Source organism: Halichoeres trimaculatus, unplaced genomic scaffold, assembly GCF_033239565.1.
Source record: "Halichoeres trimaculatus isolate MK-OKI-2021-1 unplaced genomic scaffold, fHalTri1.1 fHalTri1_scaffold_19, whole genome shotgun sequence".
Taxonomy (NCBI): Eukaryota; Metazoa; Chordata; class Actinopteri; order Labriformes; family Labridae; genus Halichoeres; species Halichoeres trimaculatus.
In genome coordinates this window covers 16,794,372-16,816,516 of record NW_027437197.1, presented here as the reverse complement: position 1 = coordinate 16,816,516, position 22,145 = coordinate 16,794,372, and the positions used below count along the sequence as shown (strand labels likewise).

The 22,145-nt window shown below is 41.3% G+C and overlaps 3 protein-coding genes across 7 annotated transcripts in view; 1 reads left to right on the top strand and 2 right to left on the bottom strand.

The window, feature by feature from the left end:
* casq2 (calsequestrin 2) lies at nt 1-5,173 on the bottom strand. Its single transcript, XM_074694229.1, has 11 exons — nt 4,685-5,173; nt 2,513-2,597; nt 2,202-2,302; nt 2,008-2,119; nt 1,511-1,584; nt 1,297-1,427; nt 1,154-1,199; nt 1,012-1,066; nt 736-836; nt 567-641; nt 1-470 (listed from the first exon to the last, which is right to left on the bottom strand). Exons 1-11 carry the CDS (start codon nt 4,919-4,921, stop codon nt 177-179), a joined length of 1,311 nt encoding a protein of 436 aa, XP_074550330.1. The 5' UTR covers nt 4,922-5,173; the 3' UTR covers nt 1-176.
* dop1b (DOP1 leucine zipper like protein B) overlaps nt 1-22,145 on the top strand; it is a 46,125-nt gene that overhangs the window by 642 nt on the left and 23,338 nt on the right. For all 4 annotated transcript variants that reach the window (XM_074694222.1, XM_074694218.1, XM_074694221.1 and 1 more), the window contains exon 2: nt 1,015-1,122. The gene's annotated coding sequence lies outside the window, so the exon portion shown is untranslated. The remainder of the gene's footprint in view (nt 1-1,014; nt 1,123-22,145) is intronic.
* slc5a3b (solute carrier family 5 member 3b) lies at nt 13,559-20,012 on the bottom strand. Of its 2 annotated transcripts, none has more exons than XM_074694224.1 (2): nt 19,713-20,012; nt 13,559-17,691 (listed from the first exon to the last, which is right to left on the bottom strand). In XM_074694224.1, exon 2 carries the CDS (start codon nt 17,436-17,438, stop codon nt 15,303-15,305), a length of 2,136 nt encoding a protein of 711 aa, XP_074550325.1. In that variant the 5' UTR covers nt 17,439-17,691; nt 19,713-20,012; the 3' UTR covers nt 13,559-15,302. The 2 variants fall into 2 exon arrangements, with proteins under 2 accessions (XP_074550325.1, XP_074550326.1); XM_074694225.1 differs by having other exon boundaries at nt 19,791-20,012.

Here is a 22,145-nt window from a genome sequence, read left to right as displayed (position 1 = left end):
ATTTACATGGTCAAAAATATCTTGCACTAATATTATTATTATTATCATTATTAATAATTATAACCACGAGCTGTCACATCTTCGGTATCAATTTGGAATTATAGATAAGTTATTCTGACTGCCCAGTTTGTGAAACTAGACCTGAAGAACAAAACTGGAAAGTCTTCTGTGGTGGATTACTCTTCATCATCATCTTCGTCCTCATCATCTTCATCCTCTTCTTCATCATCTTCACTATCATCCTCCTCCTCATCGTTTTCATTATTGTCCTCATCATCATCATCTTCTTCATCATCATCATTATCATCGTCTTCATCATCATCATCATCATCCTCATCGTCGTCGTCTTCATCATCATCATCCTCCTCTGTGTTGACTTTACCAGAGAGGACATCCTCGATCCAGTCCTCCAGCTCCTGGGCAGTGGGCAGGTCCTCCTCATCATCCATCTCCATCCACACGCTGTCAGCCTGCTCACACACACACCCAGAGGGTAGAAGTCAAATATTGATAAGACAAACTGACTCAACATTCCTACCACGCTCAACATGATGTCAGAAACTCACATCTGTAACGTTGACAACTCCAATCTGAGGTCTGAACAGGTCCACCTTGAAGGTTTTCTCCCAATACGGGATCAGCTGAGGAGGGTCGGGGAAAAAACAAGACCTGCAGGTTAAGGAAAAGACTTCTCTGCCTGGTTGAGACTAAATTTGTTACGGTGTCATGACTCACCAGGGGGAAGTCATCAGGGTCGATCCAGACGATGCTGAGTTCAGGTACATGTGTGTTATCCCTGGCAACCTCCTTCAGGATCTCCAAGAACTCAAAACCATCTAGAAGGAGTTTTACCTTTCACATGTTTTTACCCTTAAAGGGATCATTTAACTTGTTGTTCCAACTTCATGTTGTAATAAACCAATAACCTGAATGATTGGTGATCTACATTTTAAGCTAGATTGATTTATAGAATATATCTTTATGTCTTATTTACACATTTCTTGCTCTTACCAGGGTCCTCCTCCTCTGCAAAAGCAACAATGTGAATCCCCTCAATGTCATCCTCCTAAAAAGACCAAGAAGAAGATTTTACAGGACAGGCCACAGCAAGACTGTTCGAAGGTATGAATACAGCCACACGATTCTAACTCACCCAGGTCTCAAACATATCTTCTGCACGCAGTTTTCTCAGAGTTGGTCTGTTAACCACACAGAGCATGCAGTCAAAATGTGCGTTTCTCAAACAGAATATTTTACATTTATTGGAGTATTGAGATTAATTTCCCCTTTGTTTACCGTCTGTGCTCAGTTATAAACTCCACCAGCTCCTCCTCAGAGTGAGGCTTGCCCGGGATGGTGACCGGCTCCTCCATGAATGGCTCATAGAAATCCACCTCGTTTAACTTCAGAGTCAGCTCTTTGGCCACCTAACGAAATAAAAGTTAGACCAGTCAAGTATAGTACCCCTGCATCTCTGTTCAGCTGGTTTATTTGTTTGTTTGCTACTCACAGATTTCTCAAATGTTGCAAAAAACTTAATGTAGGGCTGGAACTGCTCTGCCGCCTCTTTGAACGCCTCAAAGTCTGAGGATGAGAAGAAGAGGTTTTTAACTGCTGTGTTTTCTGCAGCAGGGGTTAGCTCTTGTTTTTAGCTCTTGTTTTCTAATCACACATCTGTTTGTGCTTTCTTTGTGTTGTATTCATGACATTTGCACATCCGGGAGCGGAAAGAGTTGAACTTTGCCCTCCCCTTAATCCTCCCACAGTTGGTCAGATGGGATTCAGCACTACTCTAGACTCAGCTCTGGCCTGTGGCAGCTGTGCGAGCAGCAGCGGTAAAAATGGATCTGTAAATCCATGGAGATGAGGGGGTTAAAATGCACTCCCGTTATAATGAAGGGCATGAGCCACAGACGGCTCATACAACAAGGAAGCAAGCTTTGTTCAAGCAGCAAACAAACTCAACCAGCACACATATTATTCATGCAGACAGCTTCACACACTCACGTTCAGAGTCCTCGCTCTTGAAGTAACCAATGAGGCGGATGTCTTCTTCCATCCTGTCAAAGGCTCGCAGCTCCAGAGCGTTTCCTATCACCTCCACTGGATCCTCAAGCAGCTACAGACGGACAGAAAGGAGCCTTAGGTTCACACCTTTTCTTTAAAAACATGAGAAATCTGAGCTGAAGTTCTGCGCTTACATCTAACAAAAACTCCACGAGAGTGTTTGCAGAGAGGAAGCCATCAAACTCGATGATACGATCAGCCTTGAAAACATAAACACTGCCCTCCTCCTCTAGACCTGAGATATGAGGGGAAAATACAAGCAAGTTTTTTACTTTTTGACTCTTACAAAATCTGTAGACCGACAAATTCAAACACAGCTTTTGCTCTGATGTTATAATGTTGTAAATCAGAATTTGACACTAAAAGCCATCAAATTCTTCATCTTAAGCGTGATGATTTAAAGGAAAATCCATCAGTAAAAGAAATACCCCGTATAGGAACTCACCCAGCTTTTTTGCCACCTTTGTATCCTTATGCGAGTCCACCATTCCAAACCCAATGTCCTTCTCCTCCAACACCTGAGCTGCAAGCTGCAGACAAAAGAAAAGGTCAAGAAGTTAAACATAACTTAACATAAAATGTAAGAATCAACACTTATATAAGTTTATTTTGATTCTGAGCTCTGGAAACATAAATCCAAGTTGAGGATTTACACAGAGGTCAAGTCCCCTGTGGAAGGAAAGTGGAATGTGAGTGCCAGGTAAGGTCTTAGAGAGAGAAATAATACCAAAGTTGGCAATATGACAGAGGTGCTGAAGCTGCCCGGGGGCACTGGAGGCATGGTTACATAACACCCAGACTGCCTTGATCTAAATATAACCAAAGCAGGAGAAATTATTCTGGCAATTGATCCGTGAAGTACAGTAGGTGAGCTAAGTGAGAGTCTGCCGCTGCAGGAGGAACAGGCGAGGTAAAAATAAAACTGAAGCTACCCTTTGGGGGTATGACGCTGCTTTTGATGTATTAATGTTTTCCAGGTCATGTATATCATTAAGACTATCAAAAAATCAAAAAAATTCTTATAAAAATATGACTATACTTCTAACATTACTGTGAGCTGGAATATCTTCAAGCCAATATTATTTATATTCAGAAAAGATATTGATCGCAGGAAACTAACGTCCCCTTTCAAACAATGTCAGCTAAGAAGATATGAAACACCGTGATTGGCTTTAGTCTAACTCTAACATGCTAATTTACAAGACTGCATGATACATGGACAGAGTCTCCATGACATCACCTTTCTGTTTCTGACCAAAGATTTTAAGGCTTATCATCGTCACATGCCATAAGTGAAAAGTTGAACTGAACCTAACTTCTGTTCAGGTAGTTATTAGGAAAAGAGGCGGGCCTTGAGCCTTGACGACAACGGCTACAGGACATCCGCCTGTCAGTCAAGTTAGCTGTGCTTCTGATTCATATACCTCCCAATCCTAATATCCTCTAAACTGTGAGTTATAAATAAATTTGAAAAAGAGGAGCGATATATTTAGTCTTAAATATATTTCTGTACCAGGTTGTAATCATGTTTATTTTGTGTAAAAGTTTCCTCAAGCAGACGGCAAAGACAGATTTTGATACCTCCACATCAGCTTCATTTCTCACTTCTTGAAGTTGCTGATTGGTTAATTTTTAAAGCCTCATGGTCAAATTTCCCCTGAATTTGCACTTTGAATTTTGTTCACTCTTGTTTTTCTGTAACAGAGATACGGTAAAATACTTCATCATTTGTTTATAGATTTCGACCGTCAGCAACAGAGATAGAGCGTCACAAGAATACTAGCTTTGTTATCCTAAGATGATTTTAGAAAGTATGTTGTGATCCCTTAAAGTTGTTACTTGAGAGAACTTTTTTTCTGTGGTGTTTCAGCTCGTGACTTTCATCAGGGTCTTTAATGAAGGCCATGAGTTGTTCTAAAATGACTGTACTGTTGCTGGAGTTTTGACCCTTTGAGACTTTTTTTTTTTACCCTCCATGCACCTTGGAAGTCAGTGAAGTTGTGCCAGAATCTTCTGCTTCTACTTGAAGACTGTCTGCTCAGGGCTTCGTCACAAATCTCTTCACATGTAGCCTTCATCGACATTTCTTCAACTTATCACTCAGTGAAGAGGGAACAAGCCCTCTGTAAAATGTAGATTTAGAGATATAGATGTGTAATCGGTGACATACTGTATTTGCTTTTGTACATAAATAGCCCTCATGGTGTAGAGTCGACTGCGATCGGCTTCAACATCTTCACGGTGCATTGTTTCCATGCCTGCCTCTATGCTAACACTGCCCACCTGTGCTGTGTAAAATAAGAGAAGCTAATATCAGGACTGAGATCAGGTTACCTCCTACAGATCAGAGAGCAGCTCACCCTCAGTCATCTGTAACATGAGACAGGGCACGGTGCACAAAGTCTGCTGCTCTGTGGGATTCAGACAGAGATTCACTTAAGCTGTCAATTAAAGGTGCATCCCGCTGATTAGTGTAAGTCCAGCAAAAACCACAAGAGAGGAAAAGTATTTGTTCCTCTAATCTTTTCCTCTTTTTTTCTCCTGAAGAAACCCTCCTTTCTGCTCCATCCCTCCTCTTTCAGTTCCTTTTATCACTTTAATTCTTTAAACACTTTACCTCCAGCACCAGCTCTGTCATCTGGAATTGTTTCTGCAGCTCCTTGCTCTCCGGTACGGGCTCGTGGTAGTACAGGCAGAGCATGCTGTGCTTCTTCAAGGCTTTCTTGTAGTTTTTGTCATTCACATCGAGGACCCGGTCTTTCCCGTCGTACTGTGGGAACTCCAGGCCTTTCTCAGCTGGGGCCAGAGGCAGGAAGCTCAGGCAAGGGAGCAGGAACAACCACAGGGAGAGCATGGTGCAGGATAACCACACACCCCCAGAAGGTCAAAGTTTTTCACAGAATAAAACAGTGATATTAAAAAGGTCACCAAAGCCCTGTGACAGGGAAATGAAGCGTTGGTTTCTCAGTCGCAGTCCTCAAGTATCCCAAGCTCTTAGGAGGAATCCAGACTTTATAAGCATCCTCAGGACCTCACACTTCTTTCAGCCCCTGTGTTCACTCTTTCATGCTTTTCTCTGCAGAAACAAAGGCGAGAGAGACGCGCTGCTGGCCCTGTGAGGTTCTGGGGGGGTGGATACCATACATAGCAGCAGTCCTCTCCCCCTACTCTTGCAGGACAGGCCCATTTTTAGGAGACCAGTTGTTTGAGTGCTAAAAATAAAGCAGCAAGTGAGAAAGAGAGATAGTAAAGGACAACAGAGGGGGTTTAATGCAGAGTACAGTTCTTCTCCTGCCTTCAGTGATGTGTGAAAGACAGCGCAGCCACAGAGTGAGGGGTTCAGATATTTAGAGCTGGTTGTGTGGTTTGATTGTGAAAACGGAAAAGGGCACAGCTCATGATGCCAACAGGTGTGTGGAGGGCAACTTAAGTGTGTGTGTGTGTGTGTGTGTGTGTGTGTGTGTGTGTGTGTGTGTGTGTGTGTGTGTGTGTGTGTGTGTGTGTGTGTGTGTGTGTGTGTGTGTGTTAGGGTGACCATATTTTGATTTCCAAAAAAGAGGACAACGGCACTGGCCTCAAGGCACAAATTCAGACAGGCTTCTTATATTCTTAATATTTTCACTGCCCCGTGGTTACTCCCGTCTGTGGAAACACCACAGTACTGTTTTTTTTTGAGTGCTTCATGAGTGACTTCAACAGAATGGGGGGCTATTACACCTAGAGATGGGTACTGAATCAGGCACTTCAAAAGGTACCGACCGAAATCTGTCAAAAGTACAGAGTACCGATTCATGTAAAATCAAAAGGTACCACGTTTGGGTACCTGAACACATCCTTGTGACTGTGAGGAAGTGAAAGAATAGTCGATTTTCCATGATAGACATGAACACAGCATTGCAAGGGTATATACTGAAGGATATATATGTTAAATTGAAAAAAATATATATAACATTGTTAAAGAAATTGATATTATTTACCACATAACTACAAAAAAGTACAGAGAATTTGTACCGTTGAGCACTGGTACCGATTGCCAGGTACCGGGCATTGGTGCCCGCACTACTAAACTTTTTAGCAACGTCAGAGTCAGGAAATGTCTTTTTTTAGCAAGGCACTGGTGCAATCCATGGACCTGTAGCTGTTGTGGTGTTTTACAGTATGAAATGCCATTGTCATGTCATGTTTTTCGGTGTCCATGTGGGCTTTGAGATCTCCAGCACCTTTATTGGACACTGAGACATATGTGCCAGCTTTGCACACGGTTCACTCCGCCTCCCACTTGTCCCGATCGAGACGGTATGACGGAATTTTTTTTTTTGCAGTTCATCTGTGAAGCTGCACTTACGCTTAGGCATCTTCCGTGCAATACAGCTCCGCTGTCTAAACAGCCCCGTCTTCTCCGCTCTCCGTCTATGTCTCTCTCTCTCGCCTTCTCTCTGATCCTCTCACTCTCTATGCGTGTGTGTGCACGCGCAGAGCAGACCTGCCCACAAGGCAGCCTCTCGGTAAGTGATGAGCATGATAGTATTGTTTGCGAGCGCCGGTCAATTTACGGATGTGCGTAATGGTCCTATGAAAATCAGTGAACACCGGACATTTTCGTGAATTTATTAAACCCGCCCGGACACCCCGGACAGGACGTTAAAAGTGGACATGTCCGGGCAAAAGAGGACGCTTGGTCACCCTAGTGTGTGTTGCTCTGCAGATGAGGTCTCAGGAGAAAAGTGAATGTGTCGTGTGCTGTCTGGTAATGATATCTTGATGATATTCAGATTTAATCTTCATCATTGTTAAACTTGTGTCAGAGCAGCTGCAGCCTCACCTCTATTTCTGTCTTACCCCTCTGTCTTCTTCTTCTGCTACTTTTGAAGGAGCCTGTTCTGCCCCCTGCTGGTCGTAACCATGTATGAACAATGTGTTATAGATTTGTTTAAGAAGTAAAACTCCTTCAAATTGGTAGTCCTTGTGAGCTTTTTAAAGCCAAAAAGTAATAAAATCAATTTGTGTACCCAGATTGACCTTGGATTGTTGAGAAGGATTTGTTTTTAACCACTCAGGTGTATTCAAGTGCAGACAACCTTTCTGTAAAGTCCCATCCTTTGGCGAAGTGTTCAAAGACCACCTCTTATAACCAGTCTGAAGATCAAAACACATTTGAGACCCTAAATAAGGAGGCACTGACAGATATGTCCAATGATCAGAGGAAGGAACAAAGACATTAGCCCACAGCCTTTCTTTGTACTTTTCTATTCTCTTCTGGTCTGCTTAACAGTGTTCAAAGAGTGCATGTGCAAAGTCATGGACCATTGATGATATATCCTCAGATTTCCTGCAGCAGGAAATCAGTTTTAAATTATTAATTCAAGAATAGCTTGATTGTGTTTACTCACCTGTAATTACTGCACTAAGCAGACAGAGGGCGCACCATACAAGGAAACAGAGTTTAGAAGTTTATAGCTCTTTTACAGCAGCTTCCTCAGGGTGGAAGTATAGTATTATACATTTGGATATATCTTGCATTCATTCACTTCTTACCAATATGAAATAATGTACTAATTCAATTTTTTTCAGAGTGTCATGTATGAAAAGTTTCATTCTCTTGCCATGTTTTGAAATGTTCAAAAGCAGAGGAAGACATTGATTTTATATGACTCTGAAATTTAAACCTGAGTCCAGGATAACTCCAAGAGAAGAGTCATGAATGTCCGTCTTTAATGTGTTGACTCAAATTTATTTAAATCGAGTTGATGATTTGCTCCATGCAGTGATGATCTCCTAATGATCTTCTAGTTTTAGAGTGTATATCATAAAGTTTATGTGTGTGTTGACACCACAGCTATTACAGAAGATCAAAAAGCAAGGGCCCCCAAACAGAGCTCTGTGGAGCCCCATGTGTTAGGGTCTTTGATCTGACTTAGAGTCACCTTCCCACAAAAACTAATTCCTGTCAGAAAGATATGATTTTAACCATTTGTAGACATGACAAAAGAGCCCTACTCAACTTTCTAATCTTTGTGTGTATTGTATCAAAAGCAGAATTTAAAAACAGTGACATTACCTGTGCCAGCATTTGAGTGGATATCATTTATTACCTTATAGAAAGCAGACTGCACTGTGATGAGACCAAAAACCTCATCTTAAAACAATCAAATAATGACATTACTATAAGTTAGCTTCCTCTTCTACAAAGAAAGGAATGTAGGAGTTCTTTGGTCGGGCAAAGAATTTAAATTGGGTCTTTATCTGAGGTGAACTGAGTTCAGTGTCAACCTCAAAGCAGCACCCTGAAGTCATTAGAAGTCCATTGTCTTGCTTAATGATGCTTCAGCAGTCATGGTGTCTGTTCGCTGACAAGAATGCTTGAAACTGGATCCAGCATTTGACCGGGGAGTGGGGCGTCTTTTCCCCCATCGAAGCCACACTGGAGGAGCCGGAGACTCCCACCACTTCTGATTACTCCCAGATCATTTATGTTCTGTCCTTGCAGTGCCAGCGGGCGGACGCTTTGTTCACTCTCTGCTCTGTAAAGGGAGGCAGGAGAAAAGTGGAACAGTGTGTACAAAGAGCAAAAAGGAACAGATGCACTCACGTAGAAAAGCGGTCCAAAAGTGATCTTCCATTATGTTTAACATTGCTTTTTTAATACTGAAAAACAAAAAAGTTAAATGAATGTATAAAATGAATGGAATCGGATCTTAAAGTCAGATTTCAGCACATCCAAAATAATGACAAATAGTTTAAGTGTTTGCACTCTCTACCCTGCATCTGTTTCTCCACCTCTCTGGTCATTTTTCAGCGTTGGCACGTCCTCATTCTGTCTCATCCCAGTCAGAATGCTGATGTTTCACAACCTTACTTTGTGTTTTAATCAGGAACGTCTCCACTGGCTTATGTTACAACACAATGTGTGTTGAAATGGACACAGGGGGACCAAAATTCTGATGCTTTCACAATGAAAGTTTGGAATACTGCCCCAAATTGAACTTTTTTCTTCCTTCCTAAATTATGTAAGAAGTAGAATACAAATTCATGCATTGTTTGCAGCATACCTGCAAGGATAAACCAATCCAACAAGTCCTGATACCAATACCTGGGCTTTCAATCTGACACCTAATACCAGAATTGGATAGATGCATCTCTACCTGTGACTTGGATAAAATCTGTCAGGTTATTACCATCAAAAGCGTCTGCTAATCCTCCCTTCATATGAACATTTCAATGTTTTCAGAGCAGAGTACAAATCCCAAGTTACTATAAAGTTCCTAAAAAAGTTGCAAAGTGCAGCTTCCTCTTCAATGTCAACAAGCAAAGTCTGACAAAGCATGACTTCACTAACCGAAGGCTACCTGACATTTTCACAGTCTTTTCTGGAACATCAGTGGTCAGAGGCTGACAGCAGACCCCCTGAAGTGAGGATGACATATGGCGGAGCGAGTGGTCACTGGATCCTCTGAACCGTAAACCCCTGCTGGTCTTGAACGTTACGTAAACACCATATACTTCCTATTTATTTATGCATGTGGAGGCAGGAAGCTGCTCATGAAGTGTGAGTTGTTACCTCACATGTTACGTGTCTCTGCTTGCTGTTTGCAGGGTTGTATCATTAATCATCACAGTGTTTGTGAGTCATGGCATGGAGCAGTAAATCTTTTTTTGAAAAGGTTGATAATCCAGCGACTCAATAACTGTGAAAATGATAAACCAAGTTAGTACAAATGACTCATCCACTTTCAATTCAGGATGTCATGTTATTGCATGTTTAGGGTGGGAGTCATCTTGCTTACCTCTCTTTTTCAGTTAGTTTGCAAACATGTGCACGGTGTTCCTCGATTTTCTCACCCTTCTTATGTAAGTAAAGATCACTCTTGTTGCCTCAAATAAGTTTTGGTCTAACATTCATGCACATTCTCACTTGCTTTTTGAGGCAGTGACATCATGGTCTCATGTTGCTAAGAAGCATGACAATGGTGATAAGGACAACTCTACCATCAGTATGATACAAACATCAAGCTGTGGATACTTTTAGCTTCATTACGTAAAAACTAGTCAGTTTTTTCCTAATTCTATCATCAACCCAGTGATTCTTCATTGGAAGTTTCCATCAGTCACAAGCAGCCATGTAGATTCGTCATCTATCAAGAATTTTGTTGTTGATCGGTTTGACCCAGACTGACCGGAAAAGGCCTCACTGCCTCATTGATTCTCATTCATGACGCTCTGGCCGTGCAGACACTATTCTTCCCTCTGTTATTGCTGTGGGTGGTAAATATTGCCTTTTCCCATTGAAGCTCTATTCCACGGATTAATGCGGGAATACCTGGCATGCTGCGTAGCTTAGTCTGGCCAGTCAATGGAGAATGACAGGAATGCATTCATTATGTGTTTGCTGTATATTTGAAAGGGCACACAACATTCCTAACGTGGCTGTTTTTACGGCCATCACAACAAGGATGAATTACAGAGGTATTTTTAGTCTCAGAAATGCTTTACCGCAAGAGAAAACAAAGAAAAAAATCTCTGTATGAAAGCATGTTTACTACCACAACCTGAAGATTAGGAAAAGAGCTCATACCAGAAAACAAATGCATGACTTACATACGCGGGGCCTGAGCACAGAGGAACCTTGAGGATTACTTTGTTTTCTTTCTTTCTTCCTTCCTCCCTCACTCACACTCTTTGTGTGCTGCCCAATGAATCATAAATTTGGAGACCTTGACATTAGGGATAGACCGGTTATTGGCCGGGCCGATTATCAGGGCCGATATTTGGCATTTTGGGGCATATTGGCTTTGGCCTTTTTTTATCTGATGGCCGATATGAAACCCATTCAAAACTGTATTGTTTTGGCTCTGCTGCTTCTCTGCACCTGCTCCTGTCCTTGCAGTCTAACTTTACATGGAATGATGTGGTAGTATCTTCGATCCCTTTGGTCAGAGCCTGCAGGTGGATGCTGGGCCAGTGGTGGACTGGATCTCTGATCACAGTTGTTTGGCAGACTGGAAATCTTGCAGCCTAAATGGGAGGTTACATTTGTCAAGTGAATGTGAGAATGACACATGCCGGCTTGCGGTGCCTGCCTGAACCAGCTTGCAGCCGTCTCTCTTATGTTTTTTTTGTTACATGGTCGATAAAGAAAACAGCGGTTATGACTGACTTCAAGCAGAGCTGTGTGTGTCCTTAAAACTAAGTATCAGGCTTTATACAGGGCAAGTGTTTGAAAACAGAACTTCTGAATGTGATCTTGTGTTGCATTAGTATAGTATAGCCATAAAATCTCAGGTTGGCCTCAAACAGCATCAGATTTTGAGAGCCAGGGTCTTAAATTTTTGGACCTCAGCAGTCATAGGCAGACTCCATAGTATTATTTTGCCGTTGTCTGGAGCCAGCTGGAAAAGCCTCCAAGAGATCAAACCGGTCTAAATTCTCCCCAAACATAGGCTTTGATTGTGCTGACTGTTGCTTTATGTTTCAACATCATTGGATCAGATTCAGGGAAGTGGAAATTCAAGAGTTTGGCAGGCCCGAAATGCACATTTCTTCATCACTGCACTGTCTAACCTTCTGTTATCCCTGCTGAACCCAGCTGTTACACGAATGGCACTGCTTAGCTGTCAGAAACATATGAGGATTCTGGCGCATGTGTTGCATGTCTGTTTTTATCAGCAATGCACCTGGACGTGGCTGCTCGGTCACGGAACAAAACATTTCACTGTCACCTGGACCAAATGCATCTAAACGCAGAGGCATCTCTAATGCACTCTGAAGGATTGATGCAGAATACGTTTTAGAATACTTTAAAACCGTTTGACTCATCTTTCAAATCTGTTCACTCACGTTGTACAGCTGTTTGCATTGCTGTAATTTCTGCCAATTTGAAAGAAAAGGGGTTTTCCGCTTCCTTTCAACCGGTCTGAGTGACCTCAGAGACATGATACAGAGAGAAGATACTGACACTCAAACACACAAAACAAGCTGTAACTAAATACTTGATTAGATTATGTTTGAGTTATGATGTTCCCAGAGGCCTTTGGGCTAAAATGGGTATTTGATCCTTCATGGAGTCTGTGACACAGATATTCTTTATGACAGACAGCTTCCACATACATATAACCTTCATTTATGACTACATGATTATACAGTGTGTTCATTTTGACCACATTTTAATTTTCGTTCTTCAAATTTGTGTGACAAATAGCTCTTAAAAAATGAAACACCAACAGTCTAATTAATCCCATCTAATAATATCATCGTTTCATAGCCGTGAAGCCATTTGAAGTATTTGTTACGGACTATTGTTTGTGTTTCACTCTCCAAAATAGACAATGAACAAAGCTTGGCCTGCATGCCAGTAGTTTTCCACAAGGACAATATCATTAGTTTCCTCTTGGGAAAGAGGGAGGGTGTGCAGCATGTGACAGTTGGTGGAGGAGTTCGCAAGAGTCAGGACTGATAAATCCAAACATTGAAAGGAGTTTGATTAAAAGCGCTGTTTGTGGTTTTGTTTTCAGGTGGGGGAAGAGCTCTTATGTGGGATATATCCATCAGTGCAGCTTAAATACACTGAATAAATACTTCACTGTGAAAATCTCACGTTACAACTGTGGTATACAAATATTTTAACTGCTTATCTCTGCAGATTTGCAAATCTAATCATTCACTTTGAATGGTTTAAAAACTGTCATTTTGCACACTGATAAGAGGTTAGGTTTGACACCCACAAGCGTCTTGATAAAGGCCTAATACTGAAGCCCATATCATAAAATGAAAATTATGCTGCTGGGCATCAATGCACTGACACGATAAGAAGTGATTTAATGATAATCTCAGAAACATTTTGTTAATAACTGTTAATAATTCGTTAATAATAATTGATCCTTTGACAGTTGCCTGAAGGTCATGGAATGATACAGTGCTTAATAAATTAAATTAATTAAATGCATATTTAAACAACTTTTTTCATTCAACCCGTTACCTAATCACTTGGACCATTATGATACTGCTCAGCTTTGAAGTTCAGTCTCTGTGCAGACTTTATGTTGTGACAGTGGAAACAGTGCATGTCTGAAGCAGGCAAACTAAAGATCTGTAATCCGCCGGTCCCCGCTTTCTGATTGGTTGGATCCTGTGTAATGAAGCCTGGAATCACCCAATCCTCTTCTGTCTGTCTCTGAGCAGATTAATAAGGTCTCTTATGTAAGCCTGGTCAAAAAAAATGTACATAAAGACGTGAGTGGGAGGACAATTTTGTTACAGACTTTAATTATCACACTCACTAGGGTGGACAGATTTTCTGCTCATTTCTTTTATTCAGTCATGAGACAAAAACCCAGACATCTGATGATCACATGACCTACGGAGAATGCTTGACTGATTTAACCTTAGTTTATTTCAAACAATGCTGGAGTTCTACTGCTGTCCTTTCTTTTCATTCATCAGAGGAAAAGAAAACGAGCCGACATGTTTTTGTTTCCACAGAAACTTTATTTCAGTCTTTAAAAATAAAATCCATAAAAATAACAATACTCTCAGAAGAAAGCAAACGTATTTAAAGCTCTTTCATGTATAGAACCCATCACAGTCATTGATGTATTGTGCATCACAAGATTGAAATGTTTGGCCAGGAGTCAATTAAAAGTGCAACTCAGTTTTTTCTTTTTATCACCTTTGATTTCTTGGAATGTCTCGATACTGATAGTCACCCAAAATCATGTTGAGTAAACTCATCTGTGATGTGCTTTTCCTGCAAAAAAAGAAGTCATCTCTGCTTCGCATCATCAGACTCTAATGATAGAAAGCTAACAGAAAATATTCTACCAAACACAGCAGGTTTTTATGATGCCTGTGAACAAATGAGAGTACAGTTTAAAGAGCATAAAACTCAACTCTACATTTTTTGTTTTTACTTTTTTTCCCACTTAAGCAATGCACACTAAGACACAGTTGGTGGGAGGTTTAGAAAAGGTGCACTTAAATAAGATTAAATGACAGTTCAGCTCTGTAGTGCACTCAAGGTAGAAAGACAAACAGTAGATACACAACGAATAACCCACAACTAAATGAAGTATATTGGAATGATCCAAATAGCCCTGAAATTTATCTCACATAATGTTAACGGAACGTAACGGACTCAGTACAATTTCAACAACATGAAATGTTAAGTAATAAAAAGCTCAAACAGAATCGTTAAATATCTGTATTGTTTTTTTTTGTACAATGTTTGTAATACAATAGTAGTGCATGAAAAGCTGTTTGTTGTTTTTTGGAAATGTCACACAGAGAACAACAGGAACACAGTAGTCTATAATGCAAATCCGTAAATTGTTAGAAAAATAACAACAAAAACTCCAGTTGTAACTTGAATCCTGTCAAACATATCTAAAAAGCTTTTAAATATTAAAATAACTTTTTAAATACAAAAAATGCAGTGCCTCTTTTTACTCCATGATCTGAAGAAAGCTTAATTTTTAAACACAAGATATTTACTTAAAGGTTGATGAGATTAGTTTTGATGAAGATCTTTGCTCGTTATGGTCGCTTACTAAAGCAAACACAGTGATGCTTGGAACTTGAACATAGCTTATACGCACAAAAGTCGAGACGGGCACTTAATCAAACTAAGATAAATGTCTTACAATATATAGGTGATATTCATAAAGTAATTTTCTAACTAATCTTAAGATTTAAATTGCAGTCACAGACCTGAAATTACACAAATATAATGCAGTAATAATACTCTGTTTAGCTGCAGAAACACAAGGCTGTCGACTAAAACATCTTTTTGAAGTACGTCAGACTCCTTTGCTACACAAGCAACAAAATCCAGTCACAACAATACGATGGAGGAAATCACAGAAATATTTGTTTTTCTTTACACCATACAAAGAGAAGATAAGTGCATATGTAAAATAAGGCAAACTCACTTTGAGTACAAGTCTAAAAAATTACCAGTAGATGTTCTGAATGCAAGCGCTATTCAAATTTAGCTCACCTGTGTCTTATTAAGCTTCATAGTCAGTTTTTTCCATGTGGAGGCTTTATCATTTAAAATATGATTACAATAAGCTTCAGTCCCCATTAGAGAGCTAAAAAAAATACCACTGTAAATATTACAGACAGAGCTTCCCAAATCTGAAAAATACAACTCTTTACACCAGCTCCCAACCCCAAAACATCCCCTCCACCTTTATAAAAGCCCCCACACCAGTCCCTGTTAGTTCAGTCAGAGCAGGGCTCCACTAAAGTGAGAAGAAAATAAACATGAAGATGCCCAGAGAGCAGACACACAGCAGACCCAGGTTAAGGAAAAGTTTCACTCTGGGGGGTTCGTACAGCAGATCTGCGACAGCTCTCGTGTCCTGCTGTGCTCCTTTTTGTGAGCCACTCTGTGCTTCTTCTTTATATCCACAAAACCATGCCACTAATCGGGAACACCAGCTTCTTTTCTCTTTAGCGTTACATCCTTCTTCTGCTCTGATCATGTCCATCCTCCTGCTGCTGTAGCGTTCTGCTGGAGTAGAGGCGGGGGATGTTTCGGCGCTTGGCGTTGCCGGGTCGTGGTCAGTGGAGGGAACCAGGAGCTTGATATCAGCTCCGTCCAGACACCTCTCCCTCCTGACGTCTGCTGGCATATCTTTGTGAAGGCTTTTGTTGCCGTTGTTTAGATTCTGCTCAGTAAGCTTGTGCATTTCATCACAGTCCTTCCTGGGAACTTTTTCAATGTGGCGAAGCCCCCAGACTGTGGTTGTGTGAACCTGCTCATCATCTGGTGGAGCAGTGCAAAGGCTGACAACTACAGCCACCAGCCCTGAAATCCAGAAGAGTCCAGCAGCAAAATACATGTAGTGAATCTTAACCATGAAGGCAGGTCGATCATCTGGCTGGTCGCAGCGAGGTTGGCGGTAGGTGAAAGCTAGGATCAGGCGCACAACTCCAAGTGTGAAGCCCGTCATGCCTCCCCAAAACGCACCTTTCTCATTGCAACGTTTCCAGAACACTCCTAGCAAGAAGAGAGCAGCGATTGGTGGGGTCAGGTAGCCTGCAACTTCCTGGATGTAGAGGTAAGTCTGTCCACCTTGCATTTCGATGATAACAGGAACCCAGGCAATGCTGATTCCCACCATGACGACAACAAACATGCGGCCCACAATGAGCAGCTCCCGCTGAGCAGCTCCTTTTCGAAAAGTTTGGTAGATATCTAGAGTGAAGATGGTGCTCGCACTGTTGAAAATGGAGTCAAGGTCACTCATCAAGGCTGCGATCATGACCGCCATCATCAGACCCCTGAGTCCCACGGGCATCACCGCCATGACCAAGCGAGGGTAGGCGATGTTTGAGCAGCCAGCTGTTGAACCACACACAGCCATGCAGTGCTCCGGCCCGATGCAGGCGATTTCATCCGCAAACAAGATGCGAGAAATCATCCCTGGAATGACGATCACAAACATGGGCAGGATCTTCAGGAAACCAGCCATGAGGGTGGAGCCTTTGGCGTGGGCGATGTTCTTTGCAGCGAGGACTCTCTGAACGATGACCTGGTCTGCACACCAGTACCATATAGATGCAGGAGTCTGGCCAAGAATGAAGCCTGGCCACGGGATGTCTTCATCCAGAGGACCTCGGAGGATTCGTAGAGAGTCTGGCTTGGGCTTGATGCGGCAGGAAGGAGAGTAGGTGTAGTTTCCAGACGCCACAATAGCAGTGACATTGGGAACTGCCTCCATGTACTTAGTTCTGACACCTTCAAGACCGCCAACTTTAACAAGGCTGATAATGGTTAACGTCAGAGCTCCACCAATCATCAGCACCGCCTGAAGTGCATCTGTGTAGAGGACTGCGACCAAGCCGCCAGTGACGGTGAGCAGAGCAGTCATGCTGATGAGCAGGAAAATAGACAGATACAGATTCCACCCCAAGGACTCCTGGATAAAGAGCGCTCCAGCGTACAAGTCCACAGAGAGCTTGGTGAAAATGTAGAGCAACACAGACAAACACGCAAAGTAAACTTTCAGCCTGTGGCCACCGTAGCGTTTGGACAGGTACTCGGGCATGGTGTACACTCCTGAGTGGATATACACTGGGATAAACACCCAGCCCAGCAGCTGCAGAAGAAGAAGTGCGTTAAACTCCCATGCTCCAACAGCAAAGCCACTTGCTGCTCCAGACCCAGCCAGGCCAATGAAATGTTCACTGCCAATGTTGCTGACGAAGAGCGATGCACCTATCACTATCCACGTCATAGAGCGTCCAGCCAGGAAGTAGCCGCTCACAGTGCTGCGATTGGCTTTCCACATGGCAAAAAAACCAATTACCAGCACCAGGGCAAAATAAAGCGCCACCACCGCTATGTCTGCTGCTTCCATTCCAGGACCCATTTTTACAGATTATCACAAAAGTCTATAAATCCTTCCCAAAAAGTACCGTCAAAACAGTTCGTATTAATAAACAAAAAAAGAGCAATGCAAATGCTCTGCTTTGGTTTGCTGTCTGGATGGAGGCTGTAGTATCCACCGTCAGGTCAAATTCACTAGATGTGCTTCGGAGGGGGTTATCCACCGGCACTGAGGTCGTTCTAGTTTTTAGAGGAGGATGCAGGTCTCTGGTCTAGAAAAGCCTAGAGTTAACATCCTGCAAGACAGCAAAGACAAAGAAAAACACCTCATTAGTCTTAGTTTGAGAGGGAAAACACCAGAGGAAAACAGGAAATAAGATTCAAGACTATCTTTAGCACAACAGATCACTACAAAAACTGTTTATTTTGATTTATCTGTTTATCCACAGCAGACTTCTCAAGCTCCAGACATTGAGCTGCCTGAGTATGACCTTCCTCAATAATCTTATAACGCAAAGACTTAAGCCATCCCACTGTAAAAACTTCAAAGAAAGCTTAGACACATTATGTAAGACACCAAGAGGAGTCAAGAGGGTCAAAAACATGAATCCATGGATTATTATGTTGCAACATTTCCTAACACTTAGTCTGATTTGTGCTGTATCATCATATCTAGCAAATAAATAGTTGGGCTTTAAGTTAAATGAAGAGAGGGACAGGAAATGATGCAATTGCACAAATTTTGAACCAATTTGGGAAATATCTTTTTATTTGACAAATCACATAGTTATTAATGCAGACACAAAAATGTGTTGAAAACTGAAAAACAAACCGCAAACTTAAAGACACTAAACTAATACGACACTCATTCCAACACTTGTTCCTTATAATAAGAAATGTTTGTCATGAGTCTGAGCCACCATTTATTATTTAAATTCTCTTAAATTCAGGGCACTTTATTTTCTTTCTTTTTTTTGAAGGGTACCAATTGTTACCTCCTAAGCAGAGGTCGTATATCAAATAAAAGTGGATCTCAATGCAGCATCTGTTTTGTGTCCATCAAACACACTTTCACTTGGATGTCTGTCCTCTCTTGGGGTTTCAGCCTGCCATGAGTTGTAGAAAATCACCCCACGCAGTCATCTTAACAAACAGGCCTTATGCATAACCATCCGTCTCAATACAAGAAGTCATTGTTTTTAACCATCTCATCATGAAGGGCTTTACTCCATGTGCTCACCATGATCTACCCCAGAGACCCTGGCTCTGAAATACCGCAATGTCATTCAGTAGAATTTATTCTCAAAGTTACATAAATGTGGGATTCAAACTTTAATCACTTGCATCCCGGTATGCCAAGACCTACTTACAAAGCTCTCTTTCAAGCCACTGCCAAAGAATAAGAAATATAGTGCTTCCAGCTCCACAGAGGCACTAACTTTAGCCAGTAAAATTGGGTTAAACAAAAACAACAAGTGTGATTATTCTGTACTTCTCTGTGCTGTTCTCTGTACTTCTGCTACAGATTAGTGGCTTGGAGGAAGAAAGGATTCATGTTGGGTAAACTGGATCTCTGTGATGAGTATTTACACACTAGAAACGACAGCAGAGCAAACCAGTCCAAACATGAGTGAAGCACAGGGAGCTGACTACATTACGCCTGTAGTAAGTCCATACAACTTAGTATCAAGTGTAACAACAGGCCATTATGTAATAACTAAAAAATAAGGTAAAACATGATCCTCTCAAGCTAAAATGTTGCACCTGAACGTCTCGTCTTTGTTTTGAATTAAGGAAGCATACAATAGAGTGTCTTTCTTGCAGGTGAGCCCATCTTAACTGAATATGACAGGAGCAGCAGGAGAATGACGCTTTACTTAATGTCCAGATGTTGCAGATAGAGACTGATTAGAAAGCAGAGGTGACACCAGGCCACACAGCTTGGCGCACGAAAGAAATTTCTGGAACATTCATTCATCCTGCTCCCAACACTGCGCACCTTCAAGGAGCGTGTATGCATCATTACTACGACCTATACGTGCACTGAATGGTTCATATTTATATATTTAGCACAACAGGTAAGTCTGACATGGACTATTATTTGTGAATTTAAAATATCTAAACGATGCTGACGTCATACATTACAGTATAGGCCTGCGCGTTTGACCAAGATAATCAATGAGACATTGACTGGCATTACGGAAACACGACTTTCTTGCGCAATACGGACATAAAACTACACATTCAACAGATTAAAAAACACCCTGGAGAGAGCAGACAGTCGCTTATAGCAGACAGTCGCTTATAACAGACTCACCAGTTCCCCTGTAACAAAACATATGAAGGCTCCTGTCAGAAAGAGTTAGCAGGCACGCTAAAGATGCTAAAACCGCACCAAGACAGATGTGAGGAGAAGAAGCTTCCTCTTGTGGACACGTCCCCTCAGTTACGCTGCGTCCTCGTCTTCTCGGCGCTGGGCTGCATGGGCTCAAGCACTCCGTTGGCACCTTGATACCTTGATAATATCTCAAAGGAGCCGAGGTGTCCGCTCAGTAATGCTGCTTCCCCTCCTTATATGCAAAGCGCTCAGATCCACGCCCCACCCAGCGACACACGTGCCACACACACCCGTGTGACGCGTTTGGGGGCAAAAACACCGACTGGAAATAAACCCAGCTAATTAAGTTGTGACCCATGTGTTTTATAACCTCAAGGTTTCAATTGTGAAGTCACTGGAAAAAAGCCAGTCAACAGTAAACACAAATAATTTAAAGAGCAGCACAGAGCGTGCTTCTCCTTTCCATTTTCCAATTAGCCCAAACTGGGTTATTTGGGTTATTATTCAACTCAGTTAAAAACGTATTAATTCTACCATATTACTCCTGACACAATGAAACTGAAAGAGCCTCTAACCCTAGCCTAATAACACACCTGATAACTTTTGCTTATTGTAGAAATTACTGGAAGCTCCTTCTCTGACTGATTAGTAAAGTGAAACTTCTAATCAGATTGAGGGTAAGGTTTGTAATCTGGAACTAACTGGAATTTGCCAACTGCTTCCTCTTTGGTAACAGTAAAGGGTTTTAAGCCATATACCAATTAACATAGGCTCAAACTTTATCAGCAGTGTTTTATTTTCTTATTTAAATCCCCCCAAAATGGAAAGTTTTGCTCAAATTTTTAAATATTTTACCCTTTAAAATACATAACATTATGCATTCTCAACTTGTGCAAGAGCACGTGTTATTTAGATGCTCTTGCACAAGATAAAGCTAGTGTTTAAGCAAGAGGAAAGTGTTAAAATTTAAGAGCAATGAGAGGAAACTGATCATAAATAATCTGCAAACACCATAGCTGCAGAATACAGTAAGAGTTTTATGGGTGTTTTTTTAGGTTTACCCTTGAATATAAATGATGATAGCATATGAAACAGTAGTAATAGCATAGGTAATATTGTAAGAGAAAATACAAACTTTTGTGTTTCGTTTTGTGAAGAATAAAAAAAAATCAAAGCAAGATCTTGAAAAATGCATATGAATAAATTAAATTTGCCCAGGCTTATATGTTTAACTAGAAAATGTTCTCTAAAATATGTGCTTTTGCAGGATAATTAACATTATATGGTGCTGGCACAATGTAATATGTAATTAATTGCACCAAGTTATGACTGAATGGACGTTTGCATTTAATGCAACACTTTGTTGCATGTGCACCTAAAGTAGACTTTTTATGCTGGAGGTGTCCTGCTGTCTATAACTGAATAATGACTTATCTCACTATTAAATCCCTCTCATACAGTAGTAATACATACTTTTGCACAATCTACCTCTAATAATGTGTCCCTGCAGCCTCAGCTGTCAGATGAGGAAGGTAAATGTGACTGACTCCAATAAAACATCTCATCCTGCAGACAAAGAAACGGAGTAAATTTCCACTCACTGTACAGATATGTTGGAAAATTCCATTTCCCGGAAACTACACTTCCCATCATACACTGCGACTCTGTTTACGTCGTTGCTTAGCGAAAACCGGCTGCTAGTGGTGTTGCAGCGTGGAAGCTTCACCTGGAAATGCAGTATCGTATTCTAGTGTGGTACGAGTTATTAACCTTTTGTGCAGATTCGATAAAAGGTCTTGACCTTCAGCGGATTGTGCTTTCACATTTGCAGGTTGAGTTTCTTGCAAATAAGGCAGTATGGGGTGTCGCAAGTGTAACATTATATTTACAAAAGATATGTGACTCGTTTCAGCAGTCAGAAATCCTTGTTAGCGTCAACACATTCGTATCATTTACTAATAGTTGATTCTACATATCAAAACCCTGAAAAAAACTTAATGTGATCTCATTAATGTGAAATCCCTTACAGTTAGCTCGCTTCATCCAGTCACTCTGTTGTTTTTGTAAGATAAGAGCACTGTCAACACGTGTGTTATCAAGTTTTGTTAATTTTATGGTTATTGGCTGTTAATTTGTGTGTCACCACTCTGTTTTACAGTCTTGTGTATTTCCACATCATCCTCCCACGTAGGTTGGCATGTTGAAAGGTCAGAGCACTGCAGTGTCCAAGTGGATCAGGAGAAAGCCCACAGCATGGGTCAGTTGTTTCAAGCTGTTTAAAATGTGCAGTAATGGCTGAAGTCAATGTTAGGAATAAGTGCAACTAAACTCAATCGTTGTTGCCTGAATATCAAGGGTTATTAGAGTTTAACAAAAACATTTTCTACATAAACTTGAAAACTTCCTAATTGG

What these genes read in the sequence shown, in the direction of transcription:
- casq2 (XM_074694229.1), bottom strand. Translation starts at nt 4,921, where the DNA reads ATGCTCTCCCTGTGGTTGTTCCTGCTCCCTTGCCTGAGCTTCCTGCCT. An exon ending in AAAGGTGGCAAAAAAGCTGG is followed by an intron (nt 2,303 to 2,512) that starts GTGAGTTCCTAT and finishes CTCATATCTCAG; the next exon opens with GTCTAGAGGAGGAGGGCAGT. An exon ending in ACCCTGATGACTTCCCCCTG is followed by an intron (nt 642 to 735) that starts GTGAGTCATGAC and finishes GACCCTCCTCAG; the next exon opens with CTGATCCCGTATTGGGAGAA.
- slc5a3b (XM_074694224.1), bottom strand. Translation starts at nt 17,438, where the DNA reads ATGGGTCCTGGAATGGAAGCAGCAGACATAGCGGTGGTGGCGCTTTAT.